The 24,011-nt window shown below is 33.5% G+C and overlaps 3 protein-coding genes across 3 annotated transcripts; 1 reads left to right on the forward strand and 2 right to left on the reverse strand.

Moving 5' to 3' along the window:
• Window positions 1-635: 635 nt before the first annotated feature.
• Window positions 636-3,903, reverse strand: LOC113398642 (polyubiquitin-C-like). Its single transcript, XM_026637491.2, is given in 4 exon segments — window positions 636-2,584; window positions 2,586-2,636; window positions 2,639-3,510; window positions 3,720-3,903. Coding segments are annotated over 3 exon segments (2,739 nt in total). The 5' UTR covers window positions 3,503-3,510; window positions 3,720-3,903; the 3' UTR covers window positions 636-760.
• Window positions 3,904-4,751: 848 nt separating this feature from the next.
• LOC113398641 (ras GTPase-activating protein 1) lies at window positions 4,752-20,570 on the forward strand. The gene is made up of 20 exons (XM_026637490.2): window positions 4,752-5,256; window positions 5,406-5,519; window positions 8,920-8,992; window positions 9,195-9,348; window positions 9,539-9,663; window positions 11,776-11,931; window positions 14,319-14,505; window positions 15,224-15,517; window positions 15,709-15,879; window positions 16,162-16,337; window positions 16,614-16,686; window positions 17,189-17,307; window positions 17,666-17,796; window positions 18,239-18,408; window positions 18,517-18,645; window positions 18,724-18,853; window positions 19,014-19,168; window positions 19,331-19,463; window positions 19,545-19,718; window positions 20,026-20,570. Exons 1-19 carry the CDS (start codon window positions 5,100-5,102, stop codon window positions 19,694-19,696), a joined length of 2,799 nt encoding a protein of 932 aa, XP_026493275.1. The 5' UTR covers window positions 4,752-5,099; the 3' UTR covers window positions 19,697-19,718; window positions 20,026-20,570.
• A 2,633-nt stretch (window positions 20,571-23,203) lies between these two features.
• Window positions 23,204-23,859, reverse strand: LOC113398645 (protein kish-A). Its single transcript, XM_026637498.2, has 3 exons — window positions 23,693-23,859; window positions 23,506-23,615; window positions 23,204-23,404 (listed from the first exon to the last, which is right to left on the reverse strand). Exons 1-3 carry the CDS (start codon window positions 23,693-23,695, stop codon window positions 23,299-23,301), a joined length of 219 nt encoding a protein of 72 aa, XP_026493283.1. The 5' UTR covers window positions 23,696-23,859; the 3' UTR covers window positions 23,204-23,298.
• Between the last annotated feature and the right edge of the window lie 152 nt (window positions 23,860-24,011).

Below are 24,011 nucleotides of genomic sequence, written 5' to 3' on the forward strand. Positions count from 1 at the left end.
ACAGTATCATTATTGTAATGTTAACGTAATAATAATGGTAGAAATATTTGCGTCCAAATTACTAGCCGAAAAAAGAATAGAATTTATACTCAGTTTGATAAATTCGAAAACCCAATATATAATTTAGAATTTAAATTAATTCGTAAGTGTTGTCTTAAGCTTCAATATAAGTTATTTTGAGTATCAATACAATATTCAAACTACTACCTCTAAATAACCCAATCATTTTCGCAACTTCTTAGACAGTAGAGGCAATTATACGGTTTCACCTTGAGTTTACGTATAAATTATTATAGATAACAGGTTCACTTAAACCGTAATAGTAATCAAATTGCTTTGAAAGAACAATAGTTTTTGAACAGAAAAAATAGTGCTGCTTAGAATAATTAAAATATTAGGTTATGTATGTACTTAAATAATTTTTTTATATTTACTTGTAGAGTAGGAACCATGCCAAATGGAAAATTTTAGACATTGTTAAGCCATACATGATATTGTTTTATCTAATAAAAGTTTTCTTTTACAATATTATTTAAATGTCAAATTTTAAATGAATTAATATAAATTACTTGTAAAATAGAGAAAACTAATAAGGAGTTCCTTAAAATACCTATTATATAAATAAAAAAGAAATGTGAAGCAAACTGTTTATTGAATATTGAAATTGGAATGATTACATAATACATTGAAACATTCTAAACATTTAATACTGCAATTAAATAGGTTGCTGGTTACATGTTCTCATATATTTTGCATAATTTTAAAAGCCACCACGGAGACGCAATACTAGATGAAGGGTCGACTCTTTTTGAATGTTGTAGTCGGATAGGGTACGGCCATCTTCTAGCTGCTTGCCGGCGAAGATCAAACGCTGCTGGTCTGGTGGAATGCCTTCTTTATCCTGAATTTTAGCCTTAACATTTTCTATGGTATCGGATGGTTCCACTTCAAGGGTAATGGTTTTTCCCGTGAGGGTCTTCACGAAAATTTGCATACCACCACGAAGACGTAGTACCAGGTGAAGGGTTGACTCTTTTTGAATATTGTAGTCCGATAGGGTACGGCCATCTTCTAGCTGCTTGCCGGCGAAGATCAAACGCTGCTGGTCTGGTGGAATGCCTTCTTTGTCCTGAATTTTAGCCTTAACATTTTCTATGGTATCGGATGGTTCCACCTCAAGGGTAATGGTTTTGCCTGTAAGGGTCTTCACGAAAATTTGCATACCACCACGAAGACGTAGTACCAAGTGAAGGGTTGACTCTTTTTGAATGTTGTAGTCTGACAGGGTACGGCCATCTTCTAGCTGCTTGCCGGCGAAGATCAAACGCTGCTGATCTGGTGGAATACCTTCTTTGTCCTGGATTTTAGCCTTAACATTCTCAATTGTATCAGAAGGTTCCACTTCAAGGGTAATGGTTTTACCCGTAAGGGTCTTAACGAATATTTGCATACCACCACGAAGACGCAATACAAGATGAAGGGTTGATTCTTTTTGAATGTTATAGTCGGATAGGGTACGGCCATCTTCTAGCTGCTTGCCGGCGAAGATCAAACGCTGCTGGTCTGGTGGAATGCCTTCTTTGTCCTGAATTTTAGCCTTAACATTTTCTATGGTATCAGATGGTTCCACTTCAAGGGTAATAGTTTTGCCAGTGAGGGTCTTCACGAAAATTTGCATACCACCACGAAGACGCAGTACCAGGTGAAGGGTTGATTCTTTTTGAATATTGTAGTCTGATAGGGTACGGCCATCCTCCAACTGTTTTCCGGCAAAGATCAAACGTTGCTGATCTGGTGGAATACCTTCTTTGTCCTGGATTTTAGCCTTAACATTCTCAATTGTATCAGAAGGTTCCACTTCAAGGGTAATGGTTTTACCAGTAAGAGTCTTTACGAATATTTGCATACCACCACGTAGACGCAGTACCAGGTGAAGGGTTGACTCTTTTTGAATGTTGTAGTCTGACAGGGTACGGCCATCTTCTAGCTGCTTACCAGCGAAGATCAAACGCTGCTGGTCTGGTGGAATGCCTTCTTTGTCCTGAATTTTAGCCTTAACATTCTCGATTGTATCAGAAGGTTCCACCTCAAGGGTAATGGTTTTACCTGTAAGGGTCTTCACGAAAATTTGCATACCACCGCGTAGACGCAGTACCAGGTGAAGGGTTGACTCTTTTTGAATGTTGTAGTCTGACAGGGTACGGCCATCTTCTAGCTGCTTACCAGCGAAGATCAAACGCTGCTGGTCTGGTGGAATGCCTTCTTTGTCCTGAATTTTAGCCTTAACATTCTCGATTGTATCAGAAGGTTCCACCTCAAGGGTAATGGTTTTACCTGTAAGGGTCTTCACGAAAATTTGCATACCACCGCGTAGACGCAGTACCAGGTGAAGGGTTGACTCTTTTTGAATGTTGTAGTCTGACAGGGTACGGCCATCTTCTAGCTGCTTACCAGCGAAGATCAAACGCTGCTGGTCTGGTGGAATGCCTTCTTTGTCCTGAATTTTAGCCTTAACATTCTCGATTGTATCAGAAGGTTCCACCTCAAGGGTAATGGTTTTACCTGTAAGGGTCTTCACGAAAATTTGCATACCACCGCGTAGACGCAGTACCAGGTGAAGGGTTGACTCTTTTTGAATATTGTAGTCCGATAAGGTACGGCCATCTTCTAGCTGCTTGCCAGCGAAGATCAAACGCTGCTGGTCAGGTGGAATGCCTTCTTTGTCCTGAATTTTAGCCTTAACATTCTCGATTGTATCAGAAGGTTCCACTTCAAGGGTAATGGTTTTACCCGTGAGGGTCTTTACGAAAATTTGCATACCACCACGAAGACGCAGTACCAGGTGAAGGGTTGACTCTTTTTGAATATTGTAGTCCGATAAGGTACGGCCATCTTCTAGCTGCTTGCCAGCGAAGATCAAACGCTGCTGGTCAGGTGGAATGCCTTCTTTGTCCTGAATTTTAGCCTTAACATTCTCGATTGTATCAGAAGGTTCCACCTCAAGGGTAATGGTTTTGCCTGTAAGGGTCTTCACGAAAATTTGCATACCACCACGAAGACGTAGTACCAAGTGAAGGGTTGACTCTTTTTGAATGTTGTAGTCTGACAGGGTACGGCCATCTTCTAGCTGCTTACCAGCGAAGATCAAACGCTGCTGGTCAGGTGGAATGCCTTCTTTGTCCTGAATTTTAGCCTTAACATTCTCGATTGTATCAGAAGGTTCCACCTCAAGGGTAATGGTTTTACCTGTAAGGGTCTTCACGAAAATTTGCATACCACCACGTAGACGCAGTACCAGGTGAAGGGTAGACTCTTTTTGAATATTGTAGTCAGATAGTGTACGACCATCTTCCAGCTGCTTTCCAGCGAAGATCAAACGTTGCTGATCTGGGGGAATGCCTTCTTTATCTTGAATTTTTGCCTTTACATTCTCAATAGTATCAGATGGTTCGACTTCAAGGGTAATAGTTTTTCCTGTGAGAGTCTTCACGAAAATCTGCATTTTGATAACTGCAATAAAAAGTACAGATGAGAATTAAAACATAAACTTTAATTTTTTGATTAATAGCTGGTAACGGGTGAATTTGAAGGTGATGGATTCAAGACAAAGAACAAAGAACGATCTCGATAACAAAATGGCGTCTACAATGTCATGACCCACAAAAAGTAGCGCAATGCGCAATAGACATAATCTAATTAAACCACCTTAGTTTACTTACCACTAAATCAGATTCCAAATTAAAATTAATATCTGAATTTCTTTACAACTACGAATTAAATAACGTGAACTACAAATATAAATCAATACTAGACAAAATCTTATCACGGGAAAAACTAGCTTGCTTCTTAAATTGATCACACAAGAAATGCAAGTGCAGGAATGAGTCGAGGATTGTCAGGATGAAGAACGTCACTTTATTTATTATTGACATGCACATTGAAGTGAATACGAATGACGAAACAAAAAATGTCTATGGTCTTTATAATTACAGTCTGTATGAAATTTAAAAGAAAAGCTTAATTTAAACTCAAACGAATATATAAATTAGTAAAAATTTTACTTTGAACAATATTATTTTTATATATAGTTTTAAATGGGATAAATCAAACTGACTTAGCTTCAATGTTATAACTAGTAACAGTCAACTGTTTTATTTACTTTAAACCTACATAATTATATATTTTAAAAGATATAAAACATTTTACATAACCAATCGAAAAAGCGAATGAGTGAAAAATAAGATTGTTAAGAATTTAGGTTAATTTTTTAAACATCTACACTTCATATTAGTATCGATCAAATAAATTATAAATACGAAATTAACCGCCAGTCTGTTTATCTACTTAGTTTTTGATAATCTAAATTATTGATGTTGATTAATTAGTTTCAAAAAAGATAACATAAATCTTGCAGAAGAATAAAGGCTACTATTTAATTTTTTAGTATCGAAATTAATTCATTATAAAAAAATACGAGCAAAAGATAAATTTAATTATTGTATTGATTTATAAATAAAGATTTTCAGAGACATGTACTTAGTGATAAAATTAAGTAGAACTAGTGCCGTATTAGTAGCAATAATTATATATATAATATAATTAAATGTAAATATATAAATATTTATTGAACATTGAATTTCGTTTAAAGTAGTGGCACACAAATATGTGGATCTAATGTGTGACGCCTAGATTACAATATATTATTATGTAGTTTATTATGGCTACACCGTAGTCAAATGAAACTAACTGTCAAAATTAATCTATTTTGTGACTTTTGTCTGATTATCGGACGGGCGTATTGATGTGTTCAAGGATAGTAGATTCTTTCTATTAGATTTCCTTTGGTCTTTTTGTATAATCATTGATTAAAAAGTATTCAGTTTTTATAACTAAAAACATAACATTACTTATATTAATATTGCTGTACTGAATAAATATTAGGTCGTTTTCGTTACTTGGTGTCATTTTATTTTGTTTCTATCATAAACACATAAAGATAACTTAAAATTGTTGTGTTACTGATGTGAATAATGTATGAATCATCTTATTCCAAATAACAAATATTATTTATTAAGATTTTTTGGTGATAAGTTATAAAAATGGCTGATCTTATTCGAGCAATGGGAGCGCCGATAGGACCCCCTATAAAGGATAAGTTGGGTTCACCGTCGACGGAATCTGAAGATGGTGGTGTCGATATTGGAGAGTTAGCGGCGGATTTAGAGTTAGATGAAGCTGATGGGCCAAGTACTAATGGTATGTCTATATTTAAGTTAAATATCAAAAAATCATATGAGCAGAAAATTATTTCGATTTTTTATGCTTATAAGATTTTCTATACGTATATACTTATAAGATGACTTTTTTATTATAAATATCATTTTTTAATATTGATGAAACTATAGGTGACAGACAAGCTGTGCTAGCACCACCAGAAACTGAATGGTATCATGGCCGTTTGGATAGATACACTTCTGAAGAAAGACTATGGGCAGCAGGGAAGCATGGTAGTTACTTGGGTGAGTTACATATTTTCTATTATCTATTACCTTTAATCTCAGTTGCTTGGTGGTTTCTTGATTATTTTATCTTAAAATGGTTGATAAAATATATATTTTTTATTATATATACTTGACAAAATTAGGCATTAACTTTACTTGAAAATAGGAAATAGGAACACATAAAGTAAAATTACAATAGTAGTATTTTCAGTATTAGAAATATAATTTTTATATTTTACCTAATTATTAGTCTTTTAGTTTCTCTATTCAAATGGAGATCCAGAGTCTATAATCTATCACTTAAAATTAAATGTATGTATGTACAAATAATTATAATTAAATTATGTAAAACAACAAACAGTCAGCATGTATGATTTTGTATTTAATTTTTTACTTAATTTGTTACCATTAAGTTAATCTGGTGATAGAGCTAGGATGTCTCTATCTAGATTGGGTAAGTCTTTGATGGGTTTTAAATACTAGTGTTTGACCTCGTTCACATTAAACTAACATGACATGTTTATTTTTTTTAAACTACATTGTATCATGATTAATTTTGAATTAAATTTTTTTTTTTGTTCTACTACTAAAGTGGGTTAATGGATTAATTTACAAACATTTGTCTTGTCAATTTTCTGTATGATTTAAATTAAGTATTGTTTTTCCATTGTAACATGTTTAACAATAGCAGTGTTTCCCTGTGTAATCTCTTTTGTTAAGTCTGTGTAAAAGAACAGCTACTTACACTTACAAAAAAACATTTATTACACTATTGTCATGCAAGTACTTGTTTATTCAAATAAGTAAAGACAATGTCTTTGCATCTTCAAAGAAGTTTTCATATTGATTGTATAACAAATTATAATACATGGCTTATGTTTTTGTATGATTTATGCAATCATTGTGATGCTTCTAGGAGTTATTAATTTAACAGTCTTATAGAATAAATTTATGCCCTTGTAATTGGTGCTTGTACTAAAACTTAACATATTATACATTTTTATGTTATTAATAATACCCGGCAACCAACTAATACGTCAACATGTAAAAAATTGGGCTGTCATAAAATTATTTAAAGAAATTTATGTAAAATAGTTTAAATCTGAGTTTTAAACCTGAAAAAGTGTAAAACAGATATTTTAAGATCAATCATTATAAAATATACGTATATACAAACATGAATAAATATCTATCAACAATAATGTGGACTCTACCGAAAATTAAAGTGACAGTGTCAAAACAACATAAATAATGTATAAAATCCAAGAACATGTTGACAAGAGTCAGACAACGAGCCCACAACACTCCATCTCCGGACCCGCCGCGCAGCTCCGCCTCGTAGGCACATGACCCCGCACAAGGAAGTAGTCTGGTGTCTGCAATTGCATCGAGCTCGAGCGACGAGTACTTCTCCCCGCCGACACCTGTACGTCGAGCGGGGAGACGCCTGCCACCGACGGGCTTGGGAGCCAGAGGCCAACCGGCCTCGAACGGGGTCCCCGCTTCCGGTGGTGGTGTGCAGCGCATGCGATAGACACAACCCATTAATGAAAATGTCATGCGCGCATACTATGGGGCTACAGAGTGAGGAACTAACTTCACGGCGTACCGTGTTAGGATGCTCTCTCTGTTTCAGGCGCTTGAACCAGCTATCAACGTCTCGGCTCAACGACTGTCGGATCAGGTGCGGGTCATTCTACGTAACAACAGGCTGAGTGACACTGTGCTTGATCGGATTGTACACACCGAGATGTAGTTACAATGGACAAGGGGCTAACTCCGCTCTTCTTAAGCAAAGAGAACTGGCGCAAACCTGTAGTACTAAGTACTGAGAACCGCAAGGGGGTATGGAAGACCAAGGAGTTACACGGACGCTTCTATCGGGCCCTTCATGGACCCGATGTGGACTTTATGGCGTCCGTATCTTGGCTACGGTTCGGCAACCTATTCGGTGAAATCGAAGGTTTTGTCTGTGCAATTATGGACGAAGTTATCATGACGAACAATTACCGGAAGTATATTGTGAGGGATAGCACAGTGGACATATGTCGGGCGTGACACACTCCGGGCGAATCGCTTAGACATATTATTTCCAGTTGTTCTCGTCTTGCTAACGGAGAGTATTTGCACAGACATGATCAAGTGGCCAAGATTATCCATCAACAACTTGCACTTCGATACGGTGTTGTGGTATCAGAGGTACCATACTCCAGGTATGTGCCCGACCCAGTTCTCGAGAATGGTCATATCACATTGTACTGGGACCGATCTATAATCACTGACAGGACTGTTGTCGTCAGCAAGCCTGATATAGTGGTGATAGATCGGTCAGAGCGCCGCACCATAATTGTTGACGTCACCATCCCTCATGACGAGAATCTCGTGAAGGCTGAGAAGGATAAGCAAATAAAATATCTTGACTTAGTTCACGAGGTTGTCGACATGTGGGATGTGGATACAGCAGTTATTGTGCCGATAGTCGTTTCAGCGAATGACCTAATGGCCAAGAGCCTCGACCAACACCTTAAGAGGCTCTCGTTAGGCAGCTGGGTCAAGAGCCTGATGTAGAAGGCAGTACTCCTTGGCACGGCGCGTATTGTGAGGAAGTTCCTCTCTGGGGCCCTGACCACCGATGGCTTGAACCCGCCACTGGTTGGCCTCTGTATTTTATATGTTTAAATATAATTTATATATTTTTTTGTTTTATATTTCAAAATGCATTATACACGAGTGAGGATAAATAAAGATTATAATTAATGTTAAGTTACAAAGTAATATTGGCCTATTTTATAGACAATTTAAACAATGGTGATTTTGTTGTACATAAGTTTTGTACTAAACAAATTTGACATAACTTAAAGACTTGATATACTTATTAACATAAAAAAATACAAGATATTTTTTTACAAAAAATGTACTAGCCGAGAAATTTGTATTTACAAATAATTTAATATGTGGATTTAAAAAAAAAAACATATTTAAAAACTACTTTACTAATCTAATTTATCTTACTAATCAGACAGTATGATGTGGTAGCAAGAATGCTACCAACGAAAGATGATATGATTATTTTGACAATATACATTATATCTGCAATTATACATTTAAATGCACATTTGTTGACATAAAACCTGACTTAACTTGCGTATTTTATATATATGAATTAATACTATGTGTGTTGATTTTATGTTAATATGTTGAATCACTACTCCACCTCAAAATTACATTTTATTATTATTATATTATACAATTTTTTTCACTAAAAAGTAGTAACCAATGTATTATGGTGGAGCACTTCCTGGGGTTGACTTTTAACTTGATTTTAAACATACGAGATTCTAATTGGTTTTATAATCAGAAATAAGTAGAAATGCTCACAGTGGTGTATTTTAAATAAATTAATTTTTATTTGTTGCAGTTCGTGAAAGTGATCGCAAACCAGGATCATATGTGTTAAGCTACTTGGGTCGCACGGGAATTAATCATTTCAGGTATTTTATTTGCTTAAAAACAATATTATGTGTAATGTTTGTTAATTTAAATTTTTCCTTGTACTTAAGTTATAATTATATTTATAATGGGTACCATTTTGAAACTGCAATTAATCCTATAAAACATGCCATATTAAAAACTTTCTTTCTGAAACACACATGTTACGATTTTTATTGATAATGTTATTTTTTTTTCAATTAGAATAACCGCCGTATGCGGTGATTACTACATCGGGGGACGTCAATTCGACTCCTTGACCGAATTAGTAGGCTTTTATAGTCACTGCTCGGATCTGCTAAAACGCGAGCGATTGGTCGAACCCGTGCCTCCTCCTGAACCAGTTAATGACAAAAAGGTGAGTTTAGAATGTTAAATTTCGTTTAAAATCATCAAAATGCCAAAAAAAATTATTAAGATATTATTAATAAGATACATAAACAAAATATTGTTGTTGCTATAATATAACTCAAACACAAATATATCCTAGGTACGTGTGATGTTTTTTAAATTAAATTAGTACTTAACTAAATGTTATTTTTATACAGCGTGTGGTGGCCATTTTACCGTACACCAAAATGCCCGACACGGACGAGTTGACCTTCCAGAAGGGCGACATATTCTTCGTACATAACGACATGGGCGACGGCTGGTTGTGGGTCACCGCACACAGGTTTGACCTTCAACGCTAATAGACTAGTTATTCTCTATAAATGGTTCTAAAACCTTGCCGTAATAATGTGTTTATCGATAACTTGATATTAAATTGAAAAATATTAATGTGATATGGTTGTTCGTAACACATCTAACATGTGTTACGAATAACATAAACTAGTAACTCGTAGATAATTTTATATTTTCCCGAACATTATAAGTACTTCACACAAACAAAACTAGTTCGTCCAGTTGTTGAAATTTGACTATACTTAATTATTATTATTGAAAATTTAAGGAAAACTTAAATAATTACATATGATATTTACCTACATAGATAAATGTTCGATATTTTTCATTTTTCGGACATTTATTTGATTGATAACACTAAAGCTCGTATAGTACCGAATAGAATAAAAGAGAAACGTTTGAAAAACCGAGGAGAAAAGATACTGAACATTTTATTTCTTTGCCTAATTATATTATATAAAAAACAATAAATTAAGAAGAAAAAAACATTTTAAACAAGGAAAATAGTTCTCGATATTTGTTTACATATTTTAAATTTGATATTTTTTTTCGTGGCATATTTTGCCTGTTCGTATTTATTAGTGCGTAATTCCTTCCAAGTCAATGATGAGTGTGAAACGTAGGATGTGGTTAATTATAATAAAATACTATAATGGAATGTATGACTCTTTTTTAACCAGTAACAAAGTAAGTAATTTGACTCGTTTTTTTATATTGGAATTTTATAATAATAGCATTTCCTGTTGTTTTTTAGGGATGTGTCGAAATATAAATATCAAAGTAATTAAATCATGCCTTTGGTTCAATATACACGAAAATATATTTTCAGCTTAAAACTAGCGTCTTGTATGTGTATGTTGACTACGATACTATTAATAATGAAAAACTATCAATTTTCTTATTATATGATGCAAAATAACTAAAATTTCTTAGCCTAATATTAATTTACGATTAGATTCATTTTTTTTAGCTATTTTAAATCATATAATAACAAGTATTTTAAATAAAACAAGTAAATGCAGTAAATATACATTTAGTCGTAGCTTTCCTCGTATATGGTCATCCTTAATAATTCATGAGGTCGCGGCAGGTCAAGTAGAACTGTCAAGGTAGAATGATTACCCTTCACGTTCGAGATTTATATTAAAACTGGTACAAAATTAAAAAAATATAATTACGATCTTTTATAAGTACTCGATTGTCACTTTCTTGTCCTGTAACTTTATAATATTTATATATTTTAGTCTATTAAGGTTCAAGTAATGTTTTTGTCACAGACAATCAAATTTAACATAATTAATATCTTCTTCAATAATTTTAGTTTTTTAAGCGGTTGCAATACATTTTTTTTAAACTGAAAATAGGAAAAAAATCACAATTTAGGATCTGGACACCACCTTTTGTACGTTCTAAGTACTATTTCAGAAAGCTTGATACAACTGTCTATATCTACAAATTCATTCATTCGACATCTATGAATATATATTTGTAAGATTAAATACATTATACGAAAAACGGAATGGAACGGAATAATGTTATAGTCCTCATTGTAATCACTGAGGAATCATTATAAATAACATATTTCTTATTATCTATAAAAATATAATAATATGCCTTATTTATAAATGTTTTTTTGATACGAGCTATACATTTTTTAATAGGCCAAGTTAAAAATAACTATGTAATCTAATTATAGAAAGGAATACCGTGCCCCAAGACGGATGTATTAACTTTTCGAAGCCGGAAACTAGGTGTTATTAGTTTATCTTTCCTCCTCGTGTCTAAGCAGTCATAACAAAATCGAAACAACTTAAATTTTTATCTGATATATTATATTAGGACTAATTAGATTATATTTCGAAATTGGTTCAGTTAATCAAAAATTTTAACAAATTTGACGTTTATAGAAAGTCGGTAATTTTTTTGTGATTATGTTGTTTACAAAATCATTGAAAAAAATACGTCTTAATTAACTTCTATGAGAAATTGTCGTTAATTTTTATAATTAGTATTTATTTAGCGAAATCAAGTTATAAATGCCTAACACATAAATAGTCGCAATTTATTTTATAATTAAGATATTAAAAAAAAATATTGACAGAACGGGGGAGCAAGGAATGATCTTCAGAGAGTTAGTCGAGGATCTGGACCCGTCTATTGATCCGAACACCGTGTTCTCTTGGTTCCATCCCAACTGCACCAAGAGTGAGGCTGTCGATATGCTCGTGAAAGCAGGTCCTGGCAGTTTCCTCGTCAGGTATATCTCATCAATATATTATGTTTATACTGTTATTTTTTTTGTTTAAAAAATTTAGCATCATTTTTGAATTTCATTTATTTATATGATAGAACTTTGAGCTTAATTTCCACAATTAAAAAACTTTTATTCATATTTGACATTAAATATTGTTATTATATTATATACTAGCTTTTACCCGCGGCTTTGCCCGCGTAGAATATGAATATATTTACAAATTAATTTAAAATGTTACGTTAATGTAATACCTCTTTGAATACCACATTGGTATGAATTTCAACCCTTAGAATGCGAATCAACTCATATTTAATCGGTAGCCCAAAAATAAAATTTCGACCTTCTAACTTCAAAATGATAGACTTCCAGACTAACCTGAATACGAAATGTTAACAACTATTTTGCCCTTTAGGTCTAAAATATCAAGAAACGCTTAAATACGTATCTGTTCATTGTTAATCAGTAGCTCAAAAATAAAGTTTCATGCTTCTAACTTCAAAAATGACGGTCTTCCAAACTATCCTATATACGAAATGTCAAACTCTATTTCTCCACTTTGGCGTAAAATATCCAGAAACGCTTAAATACGTATCAACTCATTTTAATCGGTAGCCCGAAAATAAAATTTCATGCTTCTAACTTAAAAATGACGGACTTCCAGACTAACACCTGTATACGAAATGTCAACCCCTACTTTTTCCCTTTAGGCGTAAAATATTAAGAAACGCTTAAATATGTATCTACTCATTTTTAATCGGTATCCCAAAAATAAAGTTTCATGCTTCTAACTTAAAAAATGACGGATTTCCAGACTAACCTATATAAAAAATGTCCTACCCCTATTAAACCCCTTAGAGGTAGAATATCTAGAAACACTTAAATACGTATATAATCATTTTTAATCAGTATCCCAAAAATAAAGTTTCATATGTTTAGCTTAAAAAATGACGACTTCCATAAAAACTTACAACCCTTATTTTACCCCCTTAATGTTAGATTATCTAGAAACACTTAAATACGTATCTACTCATTTTTATTCAGTATCCCAAAAATAAAGTTTCATGTTTCTATCTTAAAAATGACGGACTTCTATACAAACTTTCAACCCTTATATCACCCCCGTAGGGGTAGAATATGCAGAAACACTTAAATAAGTATCTACTCCTTTTTAATCAGTATCCCAAAAATAAAGTTTCATGTTTCTAACTTAAAGAAATCCATACGAACGTTCAACCCCTATTTCACCCATTTAGGGGTAGAATATCCAAAATTCGCTCCCGAGTGGGTGTCATGATATTATGTTATTTTATAAGTGTACAGCCTAAAATATAAGTTTTATGCTTCTAGTTCTAAAAATTCTAAACATGACAATACTTTCAACAACTTACAACCTTTCATCCCCCTTTTCAACCCTTCACAGCACTTTTTCCAAATAAAAAGCCTATGTCCTTTCTCAGGCTCTAGACTATTTGTGTACCAAATTTCATTTAAATCGGTCCAGTAGTTTTGGCGTGAAAGCGAGACAGACAGTCAGACAAACAAAGTTACTTTCGCATTTAGAATATTAGTATGGAAGTATGGATTGTTATTTCAATCGCTAGAGAGCTCCGATAATAACCGCGTCCGATCGCTGCTAAATTCAAAGTGCTACAGGGAGAACCGTGGCCTCCGACGCGCCTATAGCACGCTCCCGCCGCACCGGCCGGCCGGTACCACCGCAAACGCTACGTTCCGCAATTTTTAAAACTGTAATATCTTCGAAAATATTCATTTAAATTACATGCTGTAAAGGCCCATATTGATCTATATTGAATGCACAATTTATTTAAGGTACCTAATTGGATAAGGATTAATGCTGTATAGGTTAAAATCGCTTCGAAAATTGGCCAATATTTGTGGTAAAAAATAAATGACAAAAAAATGTTATTGTGGGCTATCTTTAAGAGATAGACATATACCATCGCGGACTTTTTTGTAGACATTTTTGAGGTGTACAATTCTGTAGTACATTATTTTGATCTATCTAGTAGGGTTCAGCCAGCGTTTCCAATGTAAGCGCAAAAAAATGTATAAATTTACGACATCACATTAGAAACTTTTAAAATTATCAGTGTTACTTAACTATATTGTCTATGTATTATATACAAAAACCTTCCTCTCGAATCACTCTATTTATTAAAAAAAACTGCATCAAAATCCATTACGTAGTTTTAAAGATTTAAGCGTACAAAGGGACATAGGGACAGAGAAAGCGACTTTGTTTTATACTATGTAAAGATTAGAATCAAATAAGAATATTTTCTGTATTTACGTTTTACTTAGGATTAAGATTTTAAATTTGAAGCAAGTCAAGACAATTTTTTTTTAAAATATTTTTACCTATTTTCCAGACCCTCGGATAATTCTCCCGGAGATTACTCCTTGTTCTTCCACATCAACAATCAAATCCAAAGATTCAGAATTGAGAAGAAGGGTGTAAGGTATCTTATGGGTGGACGGACGTTCGAATGTCTCGATGCTGTCATCAATAGATACAGGAAGGAGCAGATTGTGGAAGGACATACGCTAGGGCAGCCTGTGAGTTATATTATAAATTTGGCTATGATTAATTATATGTTACATAGATACAATGTCAAATCTGAGAACGCATCGAAAGATATAGTGGCCAACAGCTTACCAAGATAATAAAGTTGGCTCCTTTGTTTTAGTTCTATTGTAGGGCGACACTCTTATCTAGATATAGAAATAATCTAAGATATTTAGTTGCTGTTACAAAACGTGTCGAGATTAATAATAATAATAATCTTTATTTGAAAAATATAAGCATTACAGTATTTACACCAATTCGCTTATATCTACAATAATTACTAAACAATTTTTATAAAATATTCTAACTAATTTAACAAAAACATACGACTACGGACAAATGAAATAAAATTTAATTAAAACATGATTGCCGAGACGATAGAATATGTGGATCTCAATGGAATATTGTGTGTTTAAACCCAAACCCACTGTTTATCTCATGCTCGGCAAATAAAACAAAATCGTAAATAATTTTGTGTCTGAAATTATACTTTTGTATTGACCGACTTGACGTAGACTGGACGCTCTGTCTTTTTTATGCGTTTTTCAAATATAAACTTATAATGCTGAAACGACTGTTCATAATTACAACAACGTTTAAAATATTGTGCCATTTGTTTTGATAAGGATTATTTTTTACGGTCTTGTCTAAAAAACAATGTCAAGCAAATATATTACTAAATTAAATTTTCTAAATTAAAATTTACAGTTGATCGCCGAAGGTCATATAATAGAGCCACAACAGAACGCGACTGGTGCTGCGGCTGAGAAAATATACGCGACGCTCAGGGAATGCAGGGATCAGATAGGTCTCAAAAAGATGAAAGGCATCAAACATCAGGGCTACCTGCACAAGAAGTCGGACAAGGGCGCTAAGAAATGGAAGGCCCTATACTTCGTTCTTTTACAAGAGGGGACCGATACACATCTCTACTTCTACGATTCTCCGAAACGAACAAAACCGAAGGGATTAATCGATCTATCCTGTGCGTACCTGTATCAGGTAATTGGACGAGTTATAATTTACAAATTTCTTTAAAATATTCATAGGTCGTTGGATGGTTGTTTTTACCCTGGCCGAAACAAAAATGATCATAACAAATTTCTTGTCAGTGTTCTAGTTTTAAAGTTATAAAATATTTTTGTCGAAAATATTAACGAACGACGTCAATTAGCATACCCCTCTGCGCGCAGGTGCACGAGTCGCTGTGGGAGCGCGAGTTCTGCTTCCAGCTGGTGGAGCGCGCGCTGCCGTGCCTGTCCACGCACACGTTCCTGGCGGCCGCCGCCGCGCACGAGCTGCGCGCCTGGCTCGACGCCCTGCGCCCGCTGTGTGTGCCACAGCAGGCGCGCCACCACTGCAAGGTGAGCACGACCCAGGGAGGTCGCGGAGCCACATGACTGACTGCTTTCATTTCTCGCTTAGGAAGTTGAACGCAGACTTATTATCTTATTATATTATCGCCCACCCCCGGGTCCCGAGCCAGCGACCTAGGGATCTGATCTGCAGTAGGAGGAGCCAACTAGAGTAGAGAACGCTGAAGCCCGAGGGAGAAACGGCTCTCGAATTTCTTGTATTTAAAATCATAATATTTTTGAGTGACATGTCATGACATGCCCTGAGCTGAGCCCGAGTGGCGCGTGCAGGTGGCGCGCGTGGTGTGGCTGCGCGCGCTGCGCGTGCGCTGCGTGACGGCGCACCGGCTGCCGGCCCGCCTGGCGCCGCGCCCGCACCTGCGGCTGGCGCTGGGCGCGGCGCCCGTGGCGCGCACGCGCGCGCGGCCCTCGCCCGACCCGCACTGGGACGACGAGTTCGTCTTCGAGTGAGTACCGAACTTTGAACACTGCATGCACTGCATGCCGTTTACATTACTGATTACCGGAACGTTTATTCTATACATTAACTTGTGTTTAAATTTTTAAGGCATGAGATCGTTCAATGAATTCCGGTTATTTATTTTCAATTACATTAATCTTTTTCTCGATTTGTTATTTTACACAATAAAATTCTACACCATAACGTATTGAGCGATGTAACAGTTTTTTTTTTAATTAGACTAATTAATTATAAAAATAATTTTAATTGTACTTGTTTCTAGTGATGTACCGCCAGATGTAACTTCGTTTACGATTACGGTACATAATACCGGAAAGAGAGGAAAAGAGTCTGAAGTAAGTATAATTACAATATATTTGGTTTCTCTAACTTTAGTTCAGTAATAGTGATTTTAAAAACATAATCTTAAGCTGTCGAGGTAGATCAATCAATCAAGAGATAAATATTATTTTCTTTAAATTAATTTACACGTTTTGTTTTTAATGTAAGCGTAACACAACAACACATCGATACAAAATTAATATCAAAATAAAGATAAAGTTAATTCAATAAATCATTCTTGTCGTTGAGTAAAATTCAATAAGTCTTGCTATTTCTCTTTTCGAAACTGGGCAATAAAGTATAATTCAATTGGCAACATGTGCTTTTTAGGTCTATTGCAAATTAGTATCATTCTATGTTGCCCTATTTACATCAATTTTGTTTTATAAATTTAGTTCATATTGTTTTGCATAAACATATGCATAATGTTCAAAGTACATAGTAATTTAAAATAATGATTGTATGTTCTAAATAAATATTATGTATGAATTCAACTATTTGTTTTTTTTTAATTAGGTTGCGGAATTAACGATAGAATTAGCAAACTTAGCTAATGGTGAAGAAATCGAAGAATGGTATCCACTCGCAGGCATGACTCCTATTGGAGAGTGGGGTTCTCTAAGACTTCGAATAAGGTAAAGCAGATTTGCTTCAAAGAAATTTGGAGGTAATACTTTTGTATCGTGTTGTTTTATAATTAATTATCTAATCATTATTGTATATCAGTAACCGATCGTTTTTAATGTACGAATAACGACCCGTTAATGTTTCTCTTAAAATTTTCCGTTACTTAGATGCGACTTTGAAGCTTACGAATTTTTCAATTTTAGCAACCATAAGCAATAGGCACGATGCTCTTTCTTATAAAACCAATGTTGTGATAGACTTTAATGCTTAAAAACAGACAGTATAATTCTATAATTATAAAATAAAAGAAAAAAATTGTGTTCATAATCATAAGCATTTATTAGATCTATTTTGTTTTTTGCGCAGATATATGCAAGAGTTGGTAATGCCTCGCGAGGAATACAACCCACTTCGTCAATTACTTTTGGAACCAGGTCTACCAGCAGTGAAGGCCCTGGCTGATCTATGCCGTACTGATAGACAACCTCTGGCGACATGTGAGTTCTTTATTTGAAAATCGTATAAAGAATTAAAAATTAGCTTCATAACATCTCGATGTCCGGAAATCCACAACAGCGCGATTTTTAAGGCATTTTCTGCCTCGCTCATCCACTTTGTGGAACCAGCTTTCGTCGGCGGTTTTCCGAATCGATACGACTTCGGAACTATCAAGAAAAGAGCCTATTTATTTTTTAAACGCCGGCAATCCCCCGGTGCTGTAGATGTTCATGGGCGGTGATAGTATCAGGATAGCTTTCCATTTGGCTACACTTAACTTATTTTGCGTACTAATATTATAAACGTGAATGTGTCCGTTATATTTTATAAACCAACAACTTAACCGACTACTATAAAATTAGCTGTAGTGATAGCTTGAACACAAGGATCGGGTTCTTTTATGTTTTGAAACCGTCCTTACGAGTGTCGTTGCGAGCGCAGCCGTGCTGCACGCGTTCTCGGAGTGCGGGCGCGGCGCGGAGCTGGCGCGCGAGCTGGCCACGGCCGAGGTGTCCCGCGAGCCCGACCACCGCGCCCTGCTGCGCGCCGCCTCGCTCGCCACCGCCGTGCTCGACGAGTTCATGCACGCGCTCTGCAAGCCCTTCCTGCAGGTGCGGCTCCGATCTATGACTATTAGCCTAAGGAATTATGTTAACTGTTTAATGCAATGTTTAAACCATGAAAACAAAAATTTTAATAATTTGTTATTGATTTTTTAGGCAGCTATAGCTGAAACGGTGCAAAAACTAATCGACGCGAAACAGTCAGCTGAATTGAACCCAACGAAAATGGACTCACCTGACGATGCTTGCAATAATGCAGAATTCCTGCTAATGATTCTCGATCAGGTACCGACATCATAACAAATATGTTAATTTTTTTTTTTCGAAAATCAATATTTTTATAATATATATTCTTATCCACAGATCACACTGTCAATATTCACGTCTCCGGAAGCGTGTCCGCGACCAGTTCGTTATTTGTGCGGTTGCCTGCAACGATCCGCCGTCACCAAGTGGCCTAATGAAAGATTTGTACGCACCCGAGTTGTATCAGGTTAGATTTATCAATAATTTAAGATCAAGTCAAAATAATAATTGAGTTGAGAGGGTCCCAGCTGGTCGTTAAAAAAAATATCTTTATTAATGGTAATTTTGGGAATCATAAAGCAACCAGCTTATAATATCATAATAAAGTCTGTCTCTCACCCGGCCAGCGTTTATATTCCTGCGCCTGATCTGCCCGGCGCTGGTGGAGCCGCGCGCGTGGGGCCTGGTCTCCGCCGCGCCGCCGCCGCACGCGCAGCGCTCGCTGCTGATGGTCGCCAAGTGTCTGCAAAACCTCGCCAACCTCATCGAGTTTGGAGCTAAGGTAGAAAATTCATATGACATTAGTCTCCAATAAGTTAGTTTATATTATATAAGCAATTTATGTAAAATGCTTAAACGAAATATTATGACAACAATAATAATTAAAATGTAATGTTAACCAATATAAAAATATTTATTTTATTTAACAAAAGAATTTTTTTAGGAACCTTATATGGAAGTTGTGAATCCATTCATTTTGAAGAACAAGGAACGAATGGTTGTGTTCTTAGACCAATTGAGTTCCGTGCAAGATCCTGGTAATACTCCGTCGAACTCCAATAACAACTTTGATATCGGTATGATATAATAAAAACTTAAAATAATATATTGACAGCATAATTGTTGCACTATGATAAATGTTACTTTCTCATTTGCAGCTAAAGAGTTAGCAACTATCCACCACATTTGCGTCTCACATTTAACAGAGCTCCAAAACTTGTCTAAGACTCAACCAGCAATAAGGAAGTTGGTAACAGTGACTGAAATGCTTACCAAGCATAAGCATAAGTATCTCGAAATGATCAGATAGGATACGCCTTCGAAAAAAACAGGTAAATAATTTAATATATTAGTGTCATGAACAAAACTTTAAATTAATTCGATACTCTTGATATTTTAAACAATATGATAACAAGTATAAGACTTAGACCCACTTATTATTCTTAATAGTTATTTGCTACAAAAGAAATAACATCATTGGTAATAAAGAGATATTATTAGCATATTTTAAATCTTATTATAATGTTTTATTGTGCGTTGTGTAAGTGAATTATAAGTAAATAAAGAAATAACAATGATATACAGACAAAATAATAGTAACTATATAACATGAGCAATTAATTATATATATTTTTTCAGGGTAAAACACTAATGGGACAGCGATAGCATTAGGCGATTCTCCGCGCAGGACTGAATCTTAGTCGTACATGTGTAGTCATCCTTAGCTTTAGCTTTGTCTTAGTTTATTCATATGAATACACAGAACATCGTAGCCTTCTCGTGCCAAACATGTATTCGTCGTTTACTATTTTAAATATTATTTTGTTTATGACAAACATTTATTTTATTGCCTATTTAGAGTATTTAAGGCGCAAATGGACAAAATAGCTCTCTAGTATTTAGGTCGTATTTATTCTTAGCGATTATTATACGTTTAAATATTATTTTAACTGGAAAAAGTTATATGACTAAAATATACAAACACTAAGAACCGCTTATGTAATTGGACATATTTCTTTATGCATCATACATTGTATCAAGTTATGTGGAGCATCTCAATATGTTATTAATTTGTCAATATCATAATAATCAAGCTCATATACTATTCACATAGTCTAAGATCAGGAGGAGGCGAAGAACAACAATATGATTAAATTGAGTAGAAATTACACAATATTATTAAACGTAAATGGTAATTTTGCTACAATTTTGTACATGGTTCCCCTTTATACTCACTTCGAAGTGAGTGAATACGTCAAGGTCACTCGATTTAAAGTCTCGGAGTAATATACTTGTTACATCACATAAGTATTACATTAGATTTATATATTTTACTATCTCCATGCTCTTAATTCGTATGTTAAGTCTAGGTATATGTAGTAGTAAGATTATTCGACCGTCGATTGTGAGACACCAAAAATGTTTTAGAATGAAGAATTGAATGTGATAGATCTTTGTCTGAGTAGATATTAGAAAAACGTGTATGTGAGTCCCTTTTTATTTCTTGTATAATAACTGCACATTTTACAATTTATTCTGTGATAAAAAGGTCTTGAAATGTATCTTTTTTATATTTGGTTACTATTACTTACATTCTTATAATGGCATTTAGAAAATACTTTTGTGCCTCATGGCAAGATTTTTGTTTTTAAAAAGTTACGACTGTTGTATTTTTAGTGCTCAACTAAGAAATTAATATAGTGCCATATTTAATGTACGGGCGGCCCTTTTGGCTTGGTTTTTTCTTCACTGCTTTCATTTGCATATTTTATAAATCATACTATATCACTTAGCTTATAATATTTTAAGTAATATTTATTGTGCACACTTAATCCGATTGCATTTAATATTTCGTTATTATTTACTATTTTAAACTTTTACTAATTAAAAGCTATTTTAAGGTAATAAGATATTTGATGGGTAACATGAACGAAACATTACTATCATTATGCATATTGACTGGATTTTATGTTAACTTTTTAAAGTATTTTAACACTTTAAACTAGATAGCAGTATGTTTCATCTCACAGAAATTCGTTTTTAAATCTCAAAATTTATATAATCAACACTATGATACAGTTTAATAGTTACACATTGAAAATAAACAATCATTTTTTATAAATATTTTAAAATTTGTTGTTGTAACAATTTTTTTACAACACGGACTGTTTCACTACTATTTTAAACGGCTTTAAATAAAAGGAGATTATCAATTCAGATGAAAAAGTATTACTTTGATATTTAGTATTACTTTAGCCAGCTTATGCTACAAGTTATTAGTTAACACTCCATCATTATTATTATTTGGTATAAAAGAACATAATGAACAATCTTTATCTCGTTATTGGTTGTGTGTGTTAATATATTAATCTCTATTATAGTTGTCCATAAACAATTAAAAAAAAATTGTAACCAGCAAGTAATTATACAAGGGTTATAGTGAAAATATAACCCAGAATAATTATTAACATTTTAACTAACATTAAACATTACAATATTTTTTGCTTACTCTATATATAATTGATAAAGTCATAAATTGGGTAGTAATTTCATTTCTAATAAAAATATAATATATGTATAAATTAGTAATACTTTTTTAGTATTAGAAACTTTTTATCAGGGGCATTATAGAATTTCAAGAACTAACTGTTTTATATGGTATTTATTTTTTGTAATTATTTATAATAAGAATTCATAATGACGTATTTTCTAGTGATTAAAAATCTACAAATATTAACACCAGTCAATTTATTGTTAGATTATCAATTAACATACTATGAACATTATTAAAAAGAAATCTTATGTTATCTTTATTCTATTATTTTGTTTTTTTTATTGACTATAATTATTCAATTGTTTTATCTCTGAAACTAAATATAATATATATTATACAATATGTACCACTAACTATACAAGAAATACAATACACAAAATCCAATTATTGTAGAGTCAATATAGTTGTTGGATTTTTTGTATTCTAATTGCTAACTCATACTTGGCTCTGTAATCTGTACGACGAATAACTGATAAAGTACCATGATTAATATTAACTAATAGATATAACAAGTCCGCCTTCGGCAACATAATTTTTTGAGGCTAGTCTCATATCCAGAAAGGATCTTCTCATTTACATATTTATCAAGTAATTTGTTACTATATACAAACACCTCCATAACAGTTGTAATAATATGACTCAATGCATCGAAGTTAATTACATATTTTTTTAGCAATAGCTTGTAGTTGTATGTGTGTCGCTGTATTTAACTATGTTAGCTATTTTAGAGGACTATGTCTAGACTGATTTATGCTCTAATTTATAGATATGTTAGAGTTTTAATATGCACTAGGTTTTCAAGACAACTGTAATGATAATATTACAATATGATTAAACAGCTCTTAATAAGAAATTTTGTACTTCAATTAAAAATAAAGTTTTTATTTGAAATTGTTTGTCTATTCATGTTTTAGATTTTTTTTACGGCTTTTATATAATCTTGTATCGTACATACATTTTCATATTTTCAATCCAATTTTGTTACCTCAATAACATTGCTGAAAAATATTTTTCTTGTAAAATCCAAATACTTCATCAATCATAATTGGCACTTGTTAACATCAGCATGTAAGACTGTTGCTTTATCGATAAACAAGTTATTTTTATTTCGAAAAATATTTCAGTGTTGATTTTAAATTGTAGCATTGATTACTGTTAGATTTTGTGACTGTTTTATAATCTCTTTATATTATACTAGTATGTACTGTTTTTCATTAAATTTTTATCTGTGCTAGAAATGATTCATATAATAAAAGAAATACATAAATAAAAAGTTTTTTATTTATTTATCATAGTTTATTTAATGTTCCTGTTTCACTTGGTATATTATATACTCTTAATATTCTATAATTGATCTATTACGTCAGAAAAAGTATTGTAAAAGCCATTATCACACAACAAGTTGCCACATAGGGAGATTTTCGTTCACCAATTCGTGCACATTTCCAGAAGGTTCCAAAAAGCCTGAAACAATATCATTATATGATTAGTTACATGATATATATTATTATATAATTAACTCTTATACAAAATATATAAAAAACAACAATAAAACAGAAACTTACCCAGTTTTATTGCGGTCTATGATACTAGGGAAGAATGATCTTAAGTATGCACAAGTGCATATTAAGAGTAATATTACGGATAATAAACTTTGAAAGTTGAATATTGCACTCTGAAACAGTAAGTTAAGTTGTTGACTATATGCAAATATCGTATAAATTTAAAAACCCAAACTTAAATTTTACTTACCATGCTAACTTAAATGTAAATATTGTTATATCAAAATATTTGAATGTGCTAATTAAAAACAATTAGTAAAGTAAAGTACATAGAAATTGCATTCAATTCGTATTAAGTGGGTCATTCAGAAAATATAAAATTAGAACGAGTAAGGATTTCAGATTCAGACATTTAATGAAATAAACAATTCTCAATTATCAATGACTACTTTTGAGTTTTGACACATTTATTGACATTGACATAATGTTGACATCGTAGTTCGTACAACGTAGTTAATCATGACTACTAATTATTAAATACTGTTTCTATTGTCTTTGATTTTTCATCA

Source organism: Vanessa tameamea, chromosome 14 (assembly GCF_037043105.1).
Source record: "Vanessa tameamea isolate UH-Manoa-2023 chromosome 14, ilVanTame1 primary haplotype, whole genome shotgun sequence".
NCBI classification, from domain to species: Eukaryota; Metazoa; Arthropoda; class Insecta; order Lepidoptera; family Nymphalidae; genus Vanessa; species Vanessa tameamea.